The sequence below is a fragment of the Martes martes genome (genome assembly GCF_963455335.1).
Source record: "Martes martes genome assembly, chromosome: 10".
NCBI classification, from domain to species: domain Eukaryota; kingdom Metazoa; phylum Chordata; class Mammalia; order Carnivora; family Mustelidae; genus Martes; species Martes martes.
Window position 1 is genome coordinate 77,929,974 of NC_137898.1, and position 21,136 is coordinate 77,951,109.

General features: G+C 36.1%; 1 protein-coding gene across 1 annotated transcript in view; it reads right to left on the reverse strand.

Moving 5' to 3' along the window:
* The window catches only part of MRE11 (MRE11 homolog, double strand break repair nuclease), a 77,962-nt gene that overhangs the window by 56,304 nt on the left and 522 nt on the right, over positions 1-21,136 (reverse strand). Inside the window, exons 2-7 of the mRNA XM_080815946.1 lie at positions 20,707-20,838; positions 18,472-18,604; positions 13,586-13,746; positions 6,028-6,115; positions 4,797-4,938; positions 1,063-1,177 (exon numbers count right to left, since the gene is read on the reverse strand). Of these exons, the coding sequence (XP_080672072.1) occupies positions 1,063-1,177; positions 4,797-4,938; positions 6,028-6,115; positions 13,586-13,746; positions 18,472-18,604; positions 20,707-20,726 (659 nt within the window). The 5' untranslated portion in view covers positions 20,727-20,838. The remainder of the gene's footprint in view (positions 1-1,062; positions 1,178-4,796; positions 4,939-6,027; positions 6,116-13,585; positions 13,747-18,471; positions 18,605-20,706; positions 20,839-21,136) is intronic.

The window sequence follows — 21,136 nt, forward strand, 5'->3', positions numbered from 1 at the left end:
TTATTAAAACTCTGGCTGCTGCTCCTTCAAAACTCACTGTTTGAGAGCATATATAAAACAGAAGGCTGCCTTGTCAGGCCTTCCTTTCACTGAGTGCTTAGCGGCTTTAAGTACCATTATTCTGCATTCAGTAAGTGTCTGTTCAATAAGTAATAAATTATATAATCAGGCCCAAATCCCTTTGGATTCTTCCTTGTAACTTCTCAGGTCTGTCCTTTCCACCTCACTTTCACTGCCATCATTTCACACTTTAACTACAGTTATCACGGCAAATCTTGCATCAAGTCTTCCTTCCTTTCAGTCGATCCTGAACCCTAACAACAGATCAAACTTCTTCAAAATACTAACAAAAGACAACCGTTCTAGCTATATCAAATGTATTCTAGAAAAATACCTGCCTATATGCACCAGGAGATGCATGTAAGAGTATTCATAACAAAAAGGCTGAAAAAAGCAAGACTCTGGAAATGATACAAAACATTTACTGACACAAGAAAAACTATAACTGTCCAGATCAGTGGAAATTAATTATGCTTTTAAGCATCAAAATGGATGAATCTTAGTAATGTAATGTGGACCATAATAAGCCAGCTACATAAAATACACAGAAGGGTTCCAGTTGTACCAAAACTAAATAAAATACTCATGACAGATAATTATGTGATTAAACAATAAAGAAAAGCAACACACTGATTAAATACAAATTAAAAGTAGTGCTTCCCTCTGGGGTAAGCAGAAAGAGAAGGGGTTAGGGAAGAGCATGGGATAACACATTGTTAATGTTCTACTTCTCTGCTGAATTTAAAAGTATTCAATTTTATAGTTATTCCTGCACCTTATTCATATGTCATAAACATTCTTTACAGATAAGAATATATTGGAAACAATTTCAAAATGCAGTCACACAAAGCACATGGAAGTTTTGCATGATTCTGCACTGACAACTTTTAAAGAATAAGGAACATTTTACAGAAACACGAAAGCCTAGAAATAGAGATTTGAGGAATCTCAATACTGAACTCAAAAATTAAAAAACAAAAAACAAAAAACAAATACTTTCACCTGTTCTGATGAATCACAAATAAGTTAAACCAAGAGTTTTCATCTTCTTTTGGTCTCAACATTGTTACTTTTTTATTGACGAACATTCGATAGAGTCTTTCATCTGGAATGGACCCTGAAACAGACATTATTTTAAAACCGGTTTTTTACTTGGTTGAAAAATGAATGTTTTGCTTCTAACTTATGTGCTTCTCTAAGTATTTCATTTTCTTATCAGAGATATATTTGAAACCTGGAATCATTTACAAATGAGTAGGTTCCAGGTTCTTGCATGACAGCTGTTGAGAAGATACTTGCATTTTAAAAATGTTTTCCAAGTCAGGCATACATACCTTCAAAATCTGGAAAACATGGAATGAGAATTTGAAGTTTTCTATGAAAACTATTTCTATTTGAAGTTTTCTTAAATTCTTATTAAAATTTCCAGTAATGTTGTTTTTACTATCCCTTTATTATACATACTTTCCATCTAGTATATACATTGTAATAGATATGTTAAAAAGGATGAGGTTAAAAAAAAAGGTACTTAAAAATAATATTCTTTTTTCTTAGAAGATTTTATTTATTTATTTGACAGATATCACAAGAAGGCAGAGAGGCAGGCAGAGAGAGACAGAGAGAGAAAGAGAGAGAGGAGGAAGCAGGCTCCCTGCTGAGCAGAGAGCCTGATGTGGGGCTCGATCCCAGGACCTTGAGATCATGACCTGAGCTGAAGACAGAGGCTTTAACCCACTGAGCCATCCAGGTGCCCCCAAAATAATATTCTTATATACTGTTTTTAAATAAAGATATTCTGCTTTTTAATAACATAATGACTTTTAAATAATTCTTCCTATACCCCAAAGGATCACCTTAGACTAGTTGAGAAGGCCAACAAAAACAACTAAACAAAGAAATTACGCTTTTAAATATTATAAAAGGGAAAAAGGATACTAAGAGGGCAAATATCAGTGAGGGGACAGCTGCTACTTTGTGCAGTCATTAGGGAAAGCATTGGGGGAAAAAAGCCAATAACGCAGAAGCTAAGAACCTGAAAAAGTCTAACTTCTTTAAAAGAAATTTCTAGAGTGTGACCAATGGAATGGATATTGGAATACAGAACATATAAACTGGAAACAAAAAAGTCAAGGCATACAAAGTCCAGGGCATTGGGTTATCTACTTAGGTGTTGCAGTCTTGAGAATGCTGACAAAACTTAAAGATAGGTAGGTGGAAAATTTGAGGGGGAAGGGCAGGGCAGTTTAGCCAATTAGCCTTGAGGGGGCAGGATGTTTGCAGACAGGAAAGGACGTGGCAAGCAGGGAGAAGGGGGATTCCCACCCCACCCATCCCCACTGCTCCTTCCCTAAACTCTGTAAGAAACCTGAGAGAGGCAGAGAAGCATGTGGGACACAGAACCTTAGGGACCAGTTTCCCTGCAGGTTGGGAAGTAGAGATACCATGCAGAGAAGAAACATGATTTGAGGGACTTCATTAACTGTAGAGAGAAGGGCTAGGGTGAGAATGTGGAGTGGGGGACAGAGTCCAGTTAAGGAGAACAGAACAGGATGAAATGAGAGTTTGGGAAAAAATGGATGACTTGAGCAATGCAACAGGTGGTCCTGAGGCATAATGGGATCCATTTTAGTCTGAATGTGGGAGTATCACCCATTTTCTGCAGATACGATCCCTAGCACTGCAGTGATTAAAATACCTGTTAGCATCTTTTTTAAATTTTTAAAAATTTTTTTATAAACATATAATGTATTATTAGCCCCAGGGGTACAGGTCTGGTACAGGTCTATGAATCGTCAGGTTTACACACTTCACAGCACTCACCATATCACATACCCTCCCCAACGTCCATAACCCCACCACCCTCTCTCAGCATCTTTTTAAAAAGTGTATTTCACTCCTTGCTCTACCACTTAGGAAATCAGACTTTGATCTCATTTTCCTTATCTCTAAAATATGATAACCATGGTATTTTTCTACTTTTTAGAAATTATGAAAACTGGACAAAGACTGTAGACTCCCTAGGTAAATATTTAAATAAACCACCATTGTAATTATTCTTTTAAAAACATACAAAGAGGGACACCTGGGTGGCTCAGTCGGTTAAGTGTCTGCCTTCACCTCAGGTCACGATTCCACGGTCCTGGGATGGAGCCCTATGTTGGGCTCCCTGCTCAGTGGGGAGCCTGCTTCCTCTCCTGCTCCCCCTGCTTGTGTTCTCTCTCTGTCAAATAAAATCTTAAAAGATATACATCTATATCTATATATAGAGATACATATACACACAAAGAGACTTGAATGAAGTAAACAAGGTCTTCTAAGGCTATTATACTAAAATCACTCAAAGATATAAAAACTATGTTAAGGGGGCACCTGGGTGGCTTAGTTGGTTCAGCTTTTGCTTTCAGCTCGGGTTGTGATCCCAGGCTGCTGGGATCGAGCCCCATATGGGCTCCCTGCTTTTCGGAGAGCCTGTTTCTCCCTCTCCCTCTACTGCTCCCCTTGCTTGTGTGCTCTCTGTCAAAAGTATAAATAAAATCTCTTAAAAAAAAAAAAAAAAGACGGGGCGCCTGGGTGGCTCAGTGGGTTAAAGCCTCTGCCTTCGGCTCAGGTCATGATCCCAGGGTCCTGGGATTGAGCCCCTCATCGGGCTCTCTGCTCAGCAGGGAGCCTGCTTCCTCCTCTCTCTGCCTGTCTCTCTGCCTACCTATGATCTCTGTCTGTCAAATAAATAAAAAAAAATCTTTAAAATAAAAAATAAAAAATAAAATTAAAAAAAAGACTATGTTAAGGCTACAGTGTGAAACTTTTTCCTCATTTCTCTCGGGGAACTTTACAGTTAACATGGAATATAATTTTTAAAATTATATACAATAAAAACAGTAAAGCTATTGCATTATAAAGTATCAAGCTGAACTTAGTCCAAGGAGGACTCAACAAATAGACTTGGAATGCACTCTAAAAATATTCTTTGATTTCTTTGTTCATATGGAATCAAGCCTAGCAAATAGATTTCTACCTACTGGACACTAAATAAATTGAAGATAGCCAAACTGATAAAGCACATATTCAGAATTACAGATGATAGCTCTGGACTAGCAATGTTGTAACAAAAATATAACACAAGCCACTAACACAGGCCAATTATGTATTTTAAATTTTCTACTAACTACATTAAAACAAATAAAAAGAAACAGGTGAAATTAATTTTAATTTATTTTACTTAATCCAAGAGATTAATAAGGCATTTTACATTTTTTTCTACGTCTTTGAAATCAGCTGTGATTTTATATTTACAGCATAACTCTATTCAGACCAGCTGCATTTCAAGTGCTCAATATCTACATGAGGCTGGTAGTTACTATACTAGACAGCGAAGCTTTAGACATTTCAAAGACGTCCACGATACCAAAATGCAGAGTTTCTAATTACTCTGTAAATCTAACATTCAGGATTCTATATCTGAGTCTAAAAGAAAGAAAAAAATCAACAGAAATTAAAGGAAAAAAATTTTTTTTTGCCAAAGTGGCTATTAAAAGTAGTATCAAGGGCTAATGGTCCTTATTAAATACTAAAAAATTTCAACCAAAACCTTCTATCATTTTTTATACTCACTCATCAGGAATAGATCTGCTTCACTTTTTTTCCCAAACAGCAACAAAGTTAATTCCAGAATTTGATTTCAGTTGCTGTTTAAGTAACTATTTATTGACATAAATGATAAAATAAAACCATCTTACCTAAGCCATATAGAGCAATTTTTGTGCTTCCTTTTTGGAGCAAAACTGGACTAATGTCAATCTTCTCCACAGACACTGAACGTCCAAAGTGATTTACAAATCCAGCACAACTTAAAATATCCAGGGCGCAGAGTGCATCTGCCTATGCAAAATATTTTCAAAGAATATGAATGTGTATCCAAAAATAAATAATCTACAAATCATATTATTACCTATTAAAGTATATTCCATATACTAACTAAAACATAGATTAGGATAGTGTCAAAATAAAATTACAACAGTAGAAGTATTTGCTACTTTCCTCATTTACAAATGACCTACTGCGACTGGAACCACATGCTAAATACAAAGTTAGCATTTCATCAAAACTTATGATGTGGGGCACCTGGGTGGCTCAGTCAGTTAAGTATCTGCCTTTAGCTCAGGTCATGATCCCAGTGTCCTGGGATGGAGCCCCACATCAGGCTCCCTGCCCAGCGGGGAGTCTGCTTCTCCCTCTGCCCCTCCTCCTGCTCATGCTCACTTGCTCTCTCTCAAATAAATAAATAAAATCTTAAGAAAAAAAAACCTTATGATGTCTTGGCCACCAAAAATAAAAACTAGGGGTGCCTGGGTAGCTCAGCTGGTTAAATGTCCCACTCCTAATCTCAGCTCAGGTCTCGATCTCAGAGGCTGAGTTCAAGTCCCTCATTAAAAAATAAATCAATTAATAAAAGCCAGCCCTGAAATAAGCGTTTTGTAATAAAAGCAGACCTCTTAAGCCATGGAGGAAAAAACTAGATAACTAATAATCTATAATATTAATGATCAGATGAAACAAAAATATTTTTAGTGTGGGACCACTATTACTGCTTCCCTATCAAAGAGGCAATAAGACGAACTAATTTAGATTTAAAACTGTTGATGAGAAATCATTCCCTACAGGTAAGATTTTGAGATAAGGGACATAAAAACACCAGGTAAACTATGAAGCTTTATACAAATGTTAGGTATTTATTCCTGCTCCTGGTTACTTATTGTCAACCTCAGCACTAATGAAATAAAAGCATACCGCACACACCGATTATTACTCCAGATTTTAAAAAATTATCCAAAAAGCAGTATAAAAGCTTATATGAATGATACAAAGTCAATTTGACTTTCTGACTCAATTTGACTAAAAATTTCTGGAAGGACAAGAATGCTTTCCACAAACTAAAGTGAAAACAAACTGTAAGAACCCAGTAATTACCCCTGTGGGATCATCATGATTGCCATGAATACTAAACACTGGAATCGAAATGTTGAGATTGTCATCTTGGTAGTTCACCCATGGAAACCTTTAAAAAAAAAGAAAAGTTAATGTTTCTATGAACACAAAAGCTGTTTTCCCCAATATCCTCCTTTAAAAAATTAATGCAATTATGGGCAAATTGGACGATATAAGTTGGCCATATAAGTGCCACTAGTTTGGCGCTTTAAAGAAATAAAATGACAGGCAAGAATTCATGTCAATTCAAGTTTGAAGCATCTCAAAGTACTACACTTTTTTTTTTTTAAAGATTTTATTTATTTATTTGACAGGCAGATCACAAGTAGGCAGAGAGGCAGGCAGAGAGAGAGGGAGGAAGCAGGCCCCCCGCTGAGCAGAGAGCCCGATGTGGGGCTGGATCCTCAAAGTACTACACTTTATTATTTTTTTTTAAAGATTTTATTTATTTATTTGACAGAGAGAGATCACAAGTAGGCAGAGAGGGAGAAGTAGGCTCCCCACTGAGCAGAGAGCCTGATGCGGTGCTCGATCCCAGGACCCTGAGATCACGATCTGAGCTGAAGGCAGAGGCTTAACCCACTGAGCCACCCAGGCACCCCAAAGTACTACATTCTAAAGAAAACACTGCAATATATGGTATTTGTGAGTTATATGAAAGATAGGTAGGTATACCTGACTAATGGAAAGTAAAGAGACCTTAAGAATTTTGAAAGCCTTTGTAGAAGGTTATTTGTGGAAGGGGGAGGGAAGGAAACACAACCACTTTGGAAACCAAGATTCAAAACTCCAGGTCTCTCACTTACTATCTGCACAATTTACAAGCCTCCCACCACTTCTGCCCAGTCATCCAGCTCCTCTTCTCAGAGGCAAATGCAATTAACAACTTCTAGTGTATCTCTGCTATAGTATCTTACACCTTCATTAGCAAATAAATGTACTTCTTCCTTCTTACACAAATGGTAGCACAATATAGGTTTCTGTACCCTGCTTTTTCATTTAATGTTTTAGAAACCATTCTGTATCAGTACATAAAGAGCTTCCTTGTGCCTTCTTTGGTGGGACAGTACTTCAATTGAATGGGCTATCATAATGTGTTTAAGTAGTTACCTAACCAATGGACATTTAGAATATTTCCTTTTTTTTTTTTTTTTTTTTACTTTACAAATAATGCTATACTGGGTAATCTTGTACAAAGTTGCCCTTGTGCAAGTGTAAGAAAACATCTAGAAAGGAATTAGGTCAAAGGATGAGCAAGCATTCGTACATTTGGAAATTCTGCCAATTTCCCTCCATAGAAGTTGGACAAATTCACACATAATATAACAGCAATGCATGAGAGACAACTTCTTCCCTTTATTCTATCAACATAATAAGTTACCAAGCTTTTAAATGGATGCCCATGATTCTAAACCCTAGCGGCATGTTAGAATCACCTAGGAATCTTTTAAGATCTAACAATGCTGATGACACACTCAGACAGTAATTGACCTGGAGACTGTCATCAGTATCTTTTTTAATATTTCTCTGCAACTACAATGTGCACCCAGAATTGAAAAATCACTGATCTATGCCAATCTGACAGGAGAAAAACATCTCAGTAGAGCTTAATTTTATATCTTTATTATGAATGAATTCCATTTTCTATTTTTCATATTATGTTTAAATGCCACTTCTTTTGTGAACTCAATCTGTATTCTTTACCTATGTTTTTATCAAGTCTTGAATATTTAAAATTGATTTGAAATGCTATTTACCTACTGGGGAAATGAGACCTTATTTGCAATGAGCTGCAAATATTCTTCCTAGTTGAACTCTTGACTTTTCATTTTGTCTCAGGAAGTTTTTGCCCTGCACAAATTTACTTTTACAAAGACAAACATCAATTTCACTTTTATGGCTTCTTAGTTTGTATCGTACACAGAAAACCCTTTTCTGCATCTAAATTTTAAAACAATGTCTAATAGTTTCCTCTAATACTTTTGTTGAATAATCCATATTTTTCCTGCAGATACAAGATACCACCTTCTCCAAATACAAAATTCCTACATGTAGTGAGGCTACTTCTGGAAGCTCTACACTCTTTCACTTATCTGCCTATCAAGTCATGAGTCATATCACATTTTTAATTACTGAAGCATTATACTTTTTTTTTTTAAAGATTTTATTTATTTATTTGTCAGAGAGAGAGAGGGAGAGAGAGTGAGCAAGCACAGGCAGAGGCAGAGAGAGAAGCAGGCTCCATGCCAAGCAAGGAGCCCAATGTGGGACTCGATCCCAGGACACTGGGATCATGACCTGAGCCGAAGGCAGCTGCCCAACCAACTGAGCCACCCAGGTGTCCCTGAAGCATTATACTTTTTCCAGTTTTACCATGAAATAATTGACATATAACAATGTATAGCTTTAAGGAGTACAATGTATTGTTTAAAACACATATACTCCAAAATCACCACTACAGCTAACACTTAACATCATCTCACGTTTTTTTGTGACAAGAACATCTGAAATCTACTCTTAGCAACTTTCAAGTATAAAAGATTACCAACTACCATCACTATGTTGTACATTAGAGTCTCATAACTTACTCACTTTGTAACTTGGTTTATACTCTGACCAACATCTTCCCTTTTCCCTCAAGTCCTGGCCCCAGTTAAGCACCATTCTAGTGTGTTTGAGTTCAGCTTTGTCAGGTTCCATATGCTAAGGGAATCAACACAGTATTTTTCTTTGTCTGACTTATTTCACAGTGTAATGCCCTCAAGGTCCATCCGTGTTACAAATGGCAAGATGTCCTTCTTTCTCATAGCTGAATTAATATTTCATGTTCATATATACATGGCACATCATCTTAATCCATCTTTATCCATTCATCCACTGACAGGCCCTTATGTTGTTTCCATGTCTGGCTACAATGGATAATGCTACAATGAACACAGAAATGCAGATGATCTCAAGACCCTGTTGGCATTTTCTTTTGGATACATACCCAGAAGAGGACTGCTTGCTCATATGGTAGTTCTATTTTTATTTTTGAAGGATCCACTATACTGCTTTCCATTGTGGCTTAGTCAATTTACATTCCCACCAACAGTGCATAAGAGTTCCCTTTTCTCCACATCATTTTGTACATTGGTTCTCTTATCTTTTTGATCATAGCCATTCTAACAGGTGTGAGGTGATATCTCATTGTGGTTTTGATTTTCATTTCCCTGACTAGTGATTTTGAGTACCTTTTCATATACCTGTTGGTCATTTGTAGATCTTCTTTAAAAAAAAGTCTATGCAGTTCCTCTGCTCATTTTTAATTGGATTGGATTTTGCTTTTTTTTTTCTTTTGGCTATTGAGTTATATAAGTTCTTTACATATTTTGGGTGTTAACAACCTTATCAGATAGATGACTGTATTTTCTTCCACTCCATAGGTTGACTTTTTATTCTGTTGATGGTTTCCTTTACTGCACAGCAGCTTTTAAATCCGAGGTAGTCCCACTTGTTTATTTTTGCTTTTGCTGTCAAATCCAAAAAAATCACTGCCAAGAATGATGTCAAGAAGCTTACTTCCCATGCTTTCTCCTAGGAGTTTTATGGTTTCAGGTCTCACATTCAAGTCTCTAATCCATTTTGAGTTGATTTTTGTATATGGTGTAAGAGAGGGAGCAGCCTCACTTTTCTATATGTGGCTGTCCGATGCTCCCAGTACCATTTATTGAAGAGACTGTTCTTTCCTCATTGTATAGTCTTGGCTCCTTTGTCATCAATTAATTGACCAAATAAGCATGGGTTTATTTCTGTGCTCTAATCTGTTTTCATGACCTATATGTCTGTTTTTATGCCAATACCACCGTGTTTTGATTACTATAGCTTTGTAATACAGCTTGAAATTAGCAAGGCTAATGTCTCCACATTTGTCTTTCTTAAGACTGCTTTGGCTATTTGGGGCCTTTTGTGGTTCCACACAAATTTTAGGATTGTTTGTTCTATTTCTATGAAAAATACCACTAGAATTTTGATAGAGATTGCACTGAATCTGTAGATCACTTTGGGTAAGAAGGATAGGTTAACAATATTAATTCTTCCAATCTGTAAGCACAGAACATCTTTCCACTTTTTGTCCTCACTTTTTTTCACCAATGTCATAGCTTTCAGTATACAGATCTTTCACCTTCTTAAATGTATTCCTAAGTATTTTATTCTTTTTTTATTCTATTTTTTCCTTAATTTCTTTCTGCTCATTCACTGTTAGTATATAAAAATGCAATTTGTTTTTGTGTACTGATTTTGTATCCTGCAGCTTTACTGAATTCATTTATTAGTTCTAACAGTTTTTTGATGAATTCTTCCAGGTTTTCTAAATATAATATTGTCATCCACAAATAGAGATAATTTTACTTCTTCCTTTCCGATCTGGATGCCTTTTATTCCTTTTTGTTACCTAATGGCTCAGGCTAAGACTTCTAATATGATGTTGAATAGGAGGGGTGAGAGTGGGAATCTTGTGTTGTTCCCAATCTTAGAAGAAAATTCACCACTGGGTATGATGTTAGCTGTGGGCTTGTCATGCATGGCTTTTATTATGTTGAGGCATGTTCCCTCTATGTCCAATTTGTTGGGGAAGTTTTTATTATAAAAGGATGTTGAATTTTGTCAAATGCTTTTTCTACATCTAGAGATGATTGTATAATTTTTATCCTTTGTTTTGTTAACGTGGTATAATACACTTTCACATCTAATGGGGCTAATCTTTATTTAGCAGTCTTTTCTTTCAGTTTCTCTATTTTTTGTTTTCTCTATTTTTCCTACATGAACTAGTAAACAAGAAAGGAAAATTATTCAGAATACAGCACAAAGAGATTAAGTAATAACAATATAACAAAAAAATTAAGAGATGTAAATAATATTCAAAAAGAGAAAGAATAGGAAACATTTGAAAATGTAATGGATAAGTTGCTGAGAAAAAAAAAATCATCAGACTGAAATGCATGATACGCAAGCAGAACAATTACAACTAAATCCACAGCTAAATATGTCATAGTAAGACTGCAAAATGCTAAGAACAATGAGAAAAGTTTAATAGTTACCTGAGTGTTTTCTTTCTGCCAGTTACTATTCTAAGCAATTTTCTTATTAATTCAACTACTTCTCACAACAACTCTGTAAGATCACCACTATTGTTTTTTCATTCTATAATTATAGACATAAGGTAGAGCAAAGCCAGGACAAGAAATCAGATGGTCTCGTACCAGAATCCACGCTTTTAATCACAATGTTACACTGCTCTTCCAGCAACTAACATGATAGCATTCTCAACAGCAACAAAAAATGAGAGTTTATCACTCAGCTGACACTCAATGAAAAAACTACTGAAAACTGTACTTTAGAAAGAAAACAGAATCCAGAGAAAAAAATGAAATACAAGAAGCAACAATAGTGAGCAAAGAAATATGTGAACAGGTTTGCAAAGGTGGGTGGAGCAGTTTAAAAATAAGATGAAAGAAAGAAGAAAACACTAAAGTTCTAGAGCTGAATAGAATACAGGTAAAGATACTGATCAGAATTCCTGAAAACAAGGCTATATGTTAAAAATTATAGGAATCATTTAAAATCCAATTCTATACTTAGCCAAATTATCAATCCAGAGTAAAGTTAAATACAACCATTTTCTTACATCAAAAATCTCTAGGGGCACCTGGGTGGCTCAGTGGGTTAAGCCTCTGCCTTCGGCTCAGGTCATGATCCCAGCGTCCTGGGATCGAGCCCCGCATCGGGCTCTCTGCTCAGCGGGGAGCCTGCTTCCCCCTCTCTCTCTGCCTGCCTCTCTGCCTACTTGTGATCTCTCTCTGTCAAATAAATAAATAAAATCTTTAAAAAAAAAAAAAAATCTCTAAAAATTTACCTCCCAACAAGAACTTATTTTAAAAATATAGACAAATAAATAAATAAGAAATAAATACAAATAGGTCTGTTTTCATGGGTAGTACATATACAGGTATTTCTTAGCTGTGGGCACAGACAGCCTAGAAGCAGGGACAAGATAATAGCAATGTGCAAGTCCAGCATCTAGATTTGGGCTTTCAAATACCATTCTCCAAAGTAACCAGGGCTCCTTGAAGAAATGGATGAGTCTAAAGCTAAGGAAGGGAAAATGAAAAATCAGCTTGGAGCATCTTCTAGCACCAAAAAGTAAGGGGGTAGGGGGAGGATAAGGGTATGTCAAAAGCAGATAGGAACCAATCTGAAAAAGCACCCAATGACTAACCCTAGAACAAATCATTTGAGCCACAAAATAGATTATAATAGTATTAAATTATAATCCAAAGAAAAAAAATGGGTTCATAGTGATATAAACAAGCAAATAAGTTCCTACTGATAGACAGCTGCGTAAATAAGTTAACAAATGAGGGACAACGGACAAATCTTCCTTACAGAAGAATTTTATTAATAAATGTAGAAAAATAAGGAAATAGAAAATCACCATTAAAACACCACAGTTATAACTGCTACAGGTAAGAATCACTGATGAATGCTAAAAATAGTGGACAAACTTTAAGGAAATACAGAATAGGTGCAGAGACTCAAAATAACTCCCTCAAAATTTTTATTGACTATGATAGCTTCAATATACCCATACCCTGCGACACTCCTTCCTCTCTCTAGGAGGTGGAACTTAAATCCCTATGTGAGTGTGGGCTGGACTTAGCAACTCACTTCTAATGAACAGCATATGAAAAGGGAAAAATCCTAACTTGACAGCAGAGAACCCTGGCAGACACCACCTTAACCAAGAGATCAAGGTTATCCTCACCAGTAATAAGCCATGTTGACAGCTTGTACTCTGGATATGCTATGAGAAGGGCACTTCACCTTTGGAATATTCTTTCCTGAAAACCCACAATCCTGGTGTAATCACAAGAAAAACCCAAATTGAGGGACACTTTATGAAATAGCTGACTAGATGAAAGGTAAGAAAAGACAGAGAAACTAGCATAGTCTGAGGAGTCTGAGAGAACATTTCAATTATGTGCAATGTGGTATCCTGTACAAAAAAATGAGACTATCTTCACAACATGGCGTTCTAGGAGGATATCATCGGTCAGTCCCAAGTACAAATCTTAAGGAGAAAAAAAATGATATATCTCACTAAATAAGAATTTGTCAACAAAAGTCTCCATAAAAAAGTCAAAAGATAATCCACTCACTGGAAAAAAAATACATGCCTAACAAATGTTTAGTTTCTAGAATATATAAACAAGCTCTATGAATTCAACAGGAAAAGACAAAAATCCCAATTTTTAAGATGGGCAAACGAGATGAACAGGAGAAGATACCAAGATGTACAATAAAAATTTGAGAAGATACTCAGAGATGTAAATAATTAGGGAAATACAAATTAACATAATATATAGAAAATTCAAAGAATTACACTTACTATGAAAACAGCTTTTAGTGAAAGTGAAATGGCTAATTGTTAAGGTGTTTGTCTTTTACAAAAAATACTATACACAAGGAAACATTCACTTAAGCATTTAAATATACTTACTTACTAAAACCAAAGTTGACCGACTGATCGCTGAGAATTTCAAATGATACAGGGCGGTCACCCATGCAATATTTTCTCAGTAACTCGAGACAGGTATGTAATGTTTTCCTTGAGGGCTTATTTTCATGAAAAAGATCACCACCTAACAAAATAAAATCCACCTAATCAACAGAAAATAGTGTGAAAATTAGTATGTTTTGTGGGTAAGAATGTTAAAACTATAGATTAAAGAGGTAGAAAAAATCTCATAAAAGATACTATTGTGTATGGAGATTTAAAGATTTATATTTTATTTTTATTCAAGGGGCCTCCCAGTCTTTTGATTAATTTGACTCCAACTCAGGTTCCTAGGCTACCTTTCAAAAAAGCCATCTTCAAATTAATATACCAAACCCCTAACTCATGCTACCCAAAGTGATCATTATTTTTGTTGTTGTTGTTATTCAAGTCAAATATAAACTAATCACTTTAACACACCTCTGGACAAGATAGCCAGTTCAATTCAGGTCATGATTTCAATTTATTCAATCATTATTTAGGGCTCCAATAGGCACTGGAACCTAAGGAAATAGCTATCTACAAAACAGATGATGTCCATGCACTCATTAAACACTGACAACATGCAATTCCTTGTACCAGGCACTCCAGATACAAGTGACGGATAAAATACAATCTCTTCCCTAAATGGTTCAGAGTCTAATGGAAGAGACAAAGTGTTACACATCTGAACTGAACTCAAACTCAGACATGCACTAGAATGGATATGTAAATAAACCAGGAGCAGCAATGACATCACAATCAATTCTTTTTTTTTTTTTTAAGATTATTTATTTATTTATTTGACAGACAGAGATCATAAGTAGGCAGAGAGGCAGGCAGAGAGAGAGAGAGGAGGAAGCAGGCTCTCTGCTGAGCAGAGAGCCTGATGCAGGGCTCGATCCCAGGTCCCTGGGATCATGACCTGAGCTGAAGGCAGAGGCTTTAAACCATTGAGTCACCCAGGCACCCCATTACAATCAATTCTAACTGAAGGGAAGAAACTCATCTGAGGACAAGGAGTCCAGTGGAGTATATAAACACGATGGCATCTGAGTTGCACTATGAAGATCAAATGAGACTTTAAGGAAGAGCATTCTAGAAACAAGAGAGAAGCAAGAAATTATACGGAGAAAAAAGAGTCCAACACGTTTTCAAGAAGTGTATAATCTACTTAAAGAAACTAGATTAAATTCTTAATTACAAAAAAGAATCTAGCAGTACAGATAACTTGAGCTACAGAAGTGAGGGGGAGCGGAACGCAGCACTCCCAAAAGTGTCACTTTGGCATGTGGATTGTTTTGAGCTAAAGGCAGTTAAGACTTGGCAGACTCAGGAAAAGCTTTTTTTTTTTTAATCCCCCCTTAACTGTCTGAAAGAATTTAGACAGGGGATCTATACCGGGAAGAGCTATTATCAGAGATAACTTTTATGACAGAGAGACGTCTCTACATGGCATTGCAAACATTTGCTCTTCCCATCTTCCTATAAATTATCTTCCTTCCCTTTGAAGCCCTAGACCTCTACCCCCTTTCTCCTTAGCTCAGGATGGCAATATAAGCCTCAATTACCTGTCAGGGAGTCTAATATTTTTATAAGGCTCCTGTACATACAAAATTTGTTTTGCTCCTGTTCATGTGTCTTATGTCGATTTAATTATTAGACCAGCCCAATAACCTAAAAGAAAAGAAGGGAAATGTTTTCCATCCTACAGCAGTCAGAGAAGCTTTAATAAAAGTGCAGGACTTAAGCTAGGTCTTCAAAAATGAACAAGATTTAAGGAAGGAAATGATCACAAAAGCACAGAGAAAAAACAACATCAGAGAAAACAAAACATTTCGAGGGTGAGTCGCAATCTAAATGATATAGTTTCACTTCTGCAAGATGAAGAGTTCTGGAGGTTGGTTCCGCAGCAGTGTGAATGTGCTTACTGCTGATGAAGTGTACACTTAAAAATGTTAAGATGGTAAATTTTGTTATTGTATTTTAACAAAAATTCATTTTTTTTTAAATTTTTAGAAGCTAATTTGTGACTCCAGGGAACACTGAAAAGGACGTAACTTGCTTCCGTGGTATTCATGCAAAAATTCATCTAATCATGAGGAAATACCAGACAAATCCAACTGAAGAATATTCTACAAAATGATGAGCCTGAACTCTTCAAAAATGCCAGGGTCATGAAAAGACAAAGGCAGCCCGAAGGAAAGCAGATTACAAGAAACTAAGGGGGCATGACAATTTCACGCAAAATGTAATCCTACTTTAGGACCTGGACTCTTACCAACCTGCCCCCAAATTGCAGTAACAGACATTACTGAGACAATTAGCAGCATCTTAAAATTATGTAACAGTACTGAATCAACATTAGTTTCCTGGTTTTGATAATTGCACAGTGCTATACAGGCAATTTACTCTCAAATGGTTCAGAAAATCTCCCCCAGCTCACGCTCTCTCACTCTCAAATAAATAAAATCTTAAAAAAAAAAGGTTCAGAAAGAAAGTGTACATGTGCATATGTAATGAGAGAGAATAAAACAAATGTGGTAAGTGGTAAAATGTAGGAAAATCTGGGTGAAGGGTAAAGAGAGGGAATTCTTTGTACTATACCTGCAACATTTCTATGAGACTGATATTGCTTCAAAATTAAAAGTTAAAAAAACAAAAGACTCCAAGAAATCAAGGAGTAGAAATAAGGCTAGTTAGTGGCACAGACTTAAAGGGGACTTAAAGTCAGGAGAAATTTAGATTTTAGTAATAAGAAATACTAAATAAAAATTAGGGGTAAACAGTAAATATGCACCAGGAAGTACCAGCATGGGGCTGTGGGGGAGGGGAGTATTAAAATTAAGGAATGCAGGAAGGGAAACAAGGAAACAGTAGGGAAGCAAAGGACAGAGTAGAAGAAAGAAGCTTATGTTCAGAAAAAGTAGTATTTTAGTATCAAAGAGAAAAGAGAACACAAGTTTCTCTAGTAGGAAACACACCTCCTTCAGCTCCAAGCTTCTCTGCCCTCAGGGAAAGAGGAAACCCTCTAAAAAAGGAAAAAGTACTAGATAGTTCCATATTCATTAACAAATTTTTAAGAGTTCCCTACTGCTTGCTAGAGCCTTCCTAGATTTTAAGATACAGTGTAAACAAGCAGAAAAGATTTTTCACTCTCCTGTTGACCTTCTAGTGGAGAAGATCAATAGTAAACAAGTAGGCAATTCAATATGTTATTTCAGATGGTGTTATGAAAAAAATAAACAGAGTAACTGAAGTGTTTGAGAGGAAGACCTCTCAAAAATGGTAAATACAATGTGCTCCGATGTGAACCAGACACACAAAGGTCCCAGAATAAAACATGCCAGGGTGGATGGAGCACAATGAACAAAGCAGAGAGTTGCAGAAATCTCTTGGCAGGGGCCAGATCAAGTTGAGCTTTGTAGTTTGCATTTTACCTTAGCGTCAATGAACGGCTTCTTGAAGATTTCAAGCAGCAGAGAGATATGATCTGATTTATGATTTTAAAAGTTCACTTTGGCGCTATGCTGAATAGATGTAGGGGGAATAAATGTAGGGGGAAAGAATGCAAATAGAAAGACCAATGGGGAGTTACTGTAGTCCAGCAAAATAGGATAAGTTTTGGGCTAAACATATAGGCACAAAAACAGAGTTTCCATATATGTTTACGAGGAAGAACCAAAGGACTTGCAGAAAAACGGAACAAAACTCCGAGGAAAAGTCAAGGTTGAAGATACTAATTTGTAAGTCACAAGCATTTAGGTTTACTCCCCAGCTCTCTCCTGAAATGTCCAACAGGACATTTCTTTGGCTTGCTAGAATGTTGACTGAATGTCATATTGGAATCTCCAACTCAAATGGTCTAAATCAGAATTCATCACCTTCCCACATAAAGTACCTCTTCCTTATTTAGAAGCTATTTCTATTATTGGTATCACCATTTGCCCAAACTTAAACATACACCAGACTTTGTCCTCTCCCCTTCCCTCAACTCTACCCCCAAAGTATGCAAATCCATATACTTCTTGCATTCACTTCCCCTTTTCCACCCAAGCCACTACTTGAAAATAGTAGTCTGGTCACCAATTCATGCAGTATCCTGTGCCAGGAGATTTTTCCACTGAACTGGGTACAAACTCCTCAATCTGGCATTTGAAGCCCTCCTTAATACAGCTCAAACAGTGTTTTTATTCTTTTAAGCACATTTTCTAACATATGGCCTACTAATAAGCCAAACTGACTTGTTGCACCCACCCCTAACATACCTGATACTGTCTCACCTCTGTGCCCTTCTTCCTGCTTCCTGTGAAATGTACATTTTCTATGCTCTTTACCCATCAAAAGCCTACTCGTTCTTCAAAGCTTAAGTTAAATGCCACCCCGTTCTTTTAAACTGATGTTGCTATCCGTTACATGGGATCTCTTCTACCTCTAAACTACTGGAAAGGCTGTTTATAATTTTCTTCTGGTTCTTAACACATAAGACTTGCATCTGAGCATTATGGACATCTGTCTTATCTCACATGCTGGTATCCTGTATATTCTTGGAAAACAGAAACTATGAGTCATCTTTCCATTTCAAACAGAAACTGCAACAGGATCCTGCACTCAGTAAACACCCCATAAATACATGTAAACTTTCACAAACTTCTAACAAAACCAACTCCTACTGAATTGAGGTCACAAAGCACTTAAAATCTGCTTTGGGTTTATAGTATATTGATATTTAAGCAGGCAATGTGAGCATATGAACCTGTAAAACAAACCTCCAACTTTAAGAAAGGAAATGAGTCTGCTACAGACTAAGGGAGCATAGCAGAAACTGAAAAAATGTAAACCAAACTCACTTCATTTTCCTGGGCAAGTCTTAAAATTTCATCCAGTGTTACAAATGTATCATTTCCTCTGACTGCATCTTTCTCCATAAATCCCAGATGAATATCTGTTGCAACTAAGATTTTAAATGTATTTTCATCATCACTATATAAAAAAAGAAGAAACATTTCAAGATAATTCATTAAAAGATGCTCAAGCAGATTAAAACCTAAATTTAAAAGGTAAATAATAGTAGTTATAAGTAAAATTACTTTCCTAGCTTTAAAATAGTCTGAAATTTTGAAGCAATTGACAGATCTTCAGTTTGTCTGCCTACGCCTAATTCAAAACAAAACAAACAAAAATAAACTTTAAAAGGTTCTGTGAATCCTTTTAAAAAACTATAACCTTATTTTTTTTTAAAGATTTTATTTATTTACTTGATGGACAGAGATCAAAAGTAGGCAGAGAGGCAGGTAGTGGTGAGGGTGGGGGGGAGCAGACTCCCCTCTGAGCAGAGAGCCCGATGCAGGGCTGGATTCCAGGACCCTGAAATCATGACCTGGGCTGAAGGCAGAGGCTTAACTCACTGAGCCACCCAGGTGCCCCCAAAGTATAACCTTATTACAACTCCAGTTTTATACATTCCTTTGGACCCTGGACCTAAAAGCTTCATTGTTTTCCAACTCTGTTCCATCCCAAAATCCCAAGAGGATTTGACCCCATATCTAAACTTGCTTTTTATCTATTTTGCACTCTTTCAGGAAAATCAGAGTTGACTGTTAATTTAAAAAGCCTTCCCTCTTACTTTATAAGTAGATTCTATCCGAATAAACTAGTAACTTACATTCAAGCTCCTGAAGACACTTGCATGATTCCTTTCCCTACACAAAGTTAGTGTTTCATTAACAAATCTGACCAAGTAACAAAGCAGAATTCTTTACTATTCCATCTGAATTTGGTAGTATTCAAAGGTACTCTCATGTAAAGCTGCAATGTACTAGTTGTTAATAGCTTCTTCAGTTTAATGTAACTTCTAACTTCTTTAAAAAACTCAGGGTGCCTGGGTGGCTCAATTGGTTAAGTGTCTGCCTTCTCCTTAGGTCATGATCTCAGGATCAGGATTGAGCCCCTGCGATCCCTGGTTAGTGGGGAGCTGGCTTCTCCTTCTTCCTCTGTCCCTCCCCCAGACTCAAGCTCTCTTTCTCAAATAAGTAATAAAATCTTTTAAAAAATTAAAAAGAAAAACCTTTCTTTAAAATACTTGTGTATCTATGATGCCACCTCAACTTCCACATGTAAAGAAGTAGGTTTTACTAACTCTAAAAAATCATTTAATTTCTCTGTAAACAGTTTCTCTGAGAAAACTGTTTACAGAGAAATTAAACGATTTATCGCACAACTACGTAGAAGAAACAGGATTTAACCACTCGGTCTATTTTCACTAAACCGTAATGAAATTTAAAAAACTTTCACATATATCTCCAAATTGAAATCTTTATATATGAGATTTTTCTAGAAAAGATTTCTCTTCAAAAACTTCAAAGATGAGATATATGCACATAGTTCCAATTGCTACATACACACAAGTTGATCAGAATACTTTCAAGATCATATTGCCCTATGCTTCCATATCAACTTATAAAATATTTTCAAATGAATTCTCTCATTTAAACATCTAAATTAATCTGAGAAAGGCAATTTTGTTCCAATTGTATATATAAAATGAAGAAATGGAGACAAGGTTCAGAGAATTGCGAACTTCCCCAAAGGTCACACAGTAATAACCAAGGAACAAAAATCAGGGCAAAAAACTCCAAGTCTAAAGCCTTTTCCACATAACTTCTGATTCTTTCATTGATTTTCATTTTACCCAAATTCATTTCCAATCTATGCAACGCTACAACAATTTACTACTCTAAAACTCTGCTTAAATAGGCTTGCATTGACCAATAAGACTTCCTCACAAAAGTTCAAGAATATTGATAGCTTCAATATTTTAAGAGAAAACCTAAGAATATAAACTTATATACTACAGTAATATACCAAATTATTGCAAGGCCTCAATCTATAGCTGTATATTATCTTTTATAATTATAAAAAATTATACTAATTTTTTTAAACAATGTATTCCTTTCGATGACATTTCTGTTTATAGGCAAGTTATTTACCGCTAATTTTTTAAATAAGTTTTTGTTCATGGTGATTATAGTTGATGGGCTTCAAGGAATCCAAAGCAAAAAAGATTCCAGAAGACAAGTTCTTACAGGGCATCTGCAGGACTCATTTCTATGTATGGTCAGTCCAGCTCCTCTCCAACTAGTTTTGTCTCCAAGTACTCCTGGGTCCTGCGATCAAATGCGTCAGGAAACTCACTCGATTCCAAATTCTAGCAAATTCTAAAAACAAAATTACATTATTGTCAAGTACATTATTTTTAAAACTACCGATTTTAGGAATCTCATTTCATCTAAGCACCGACTATATTTTTATTTTTTAAGAGCCAACAACAGAAAATAGCACATCTCCAGTTTAGTTTTGCCATTTTAGTTTCACCACTATGATTAAACTACTGGAAACTAGTGTTTATTAGATAAAAGGACAGAAAGGCTCACAGACAGTAATTCTGGTTTAGCACACAAAACAACTCTGGATGTGCACAGGCTACCCTGGGACATGGAGAAAATCGCGTATTTC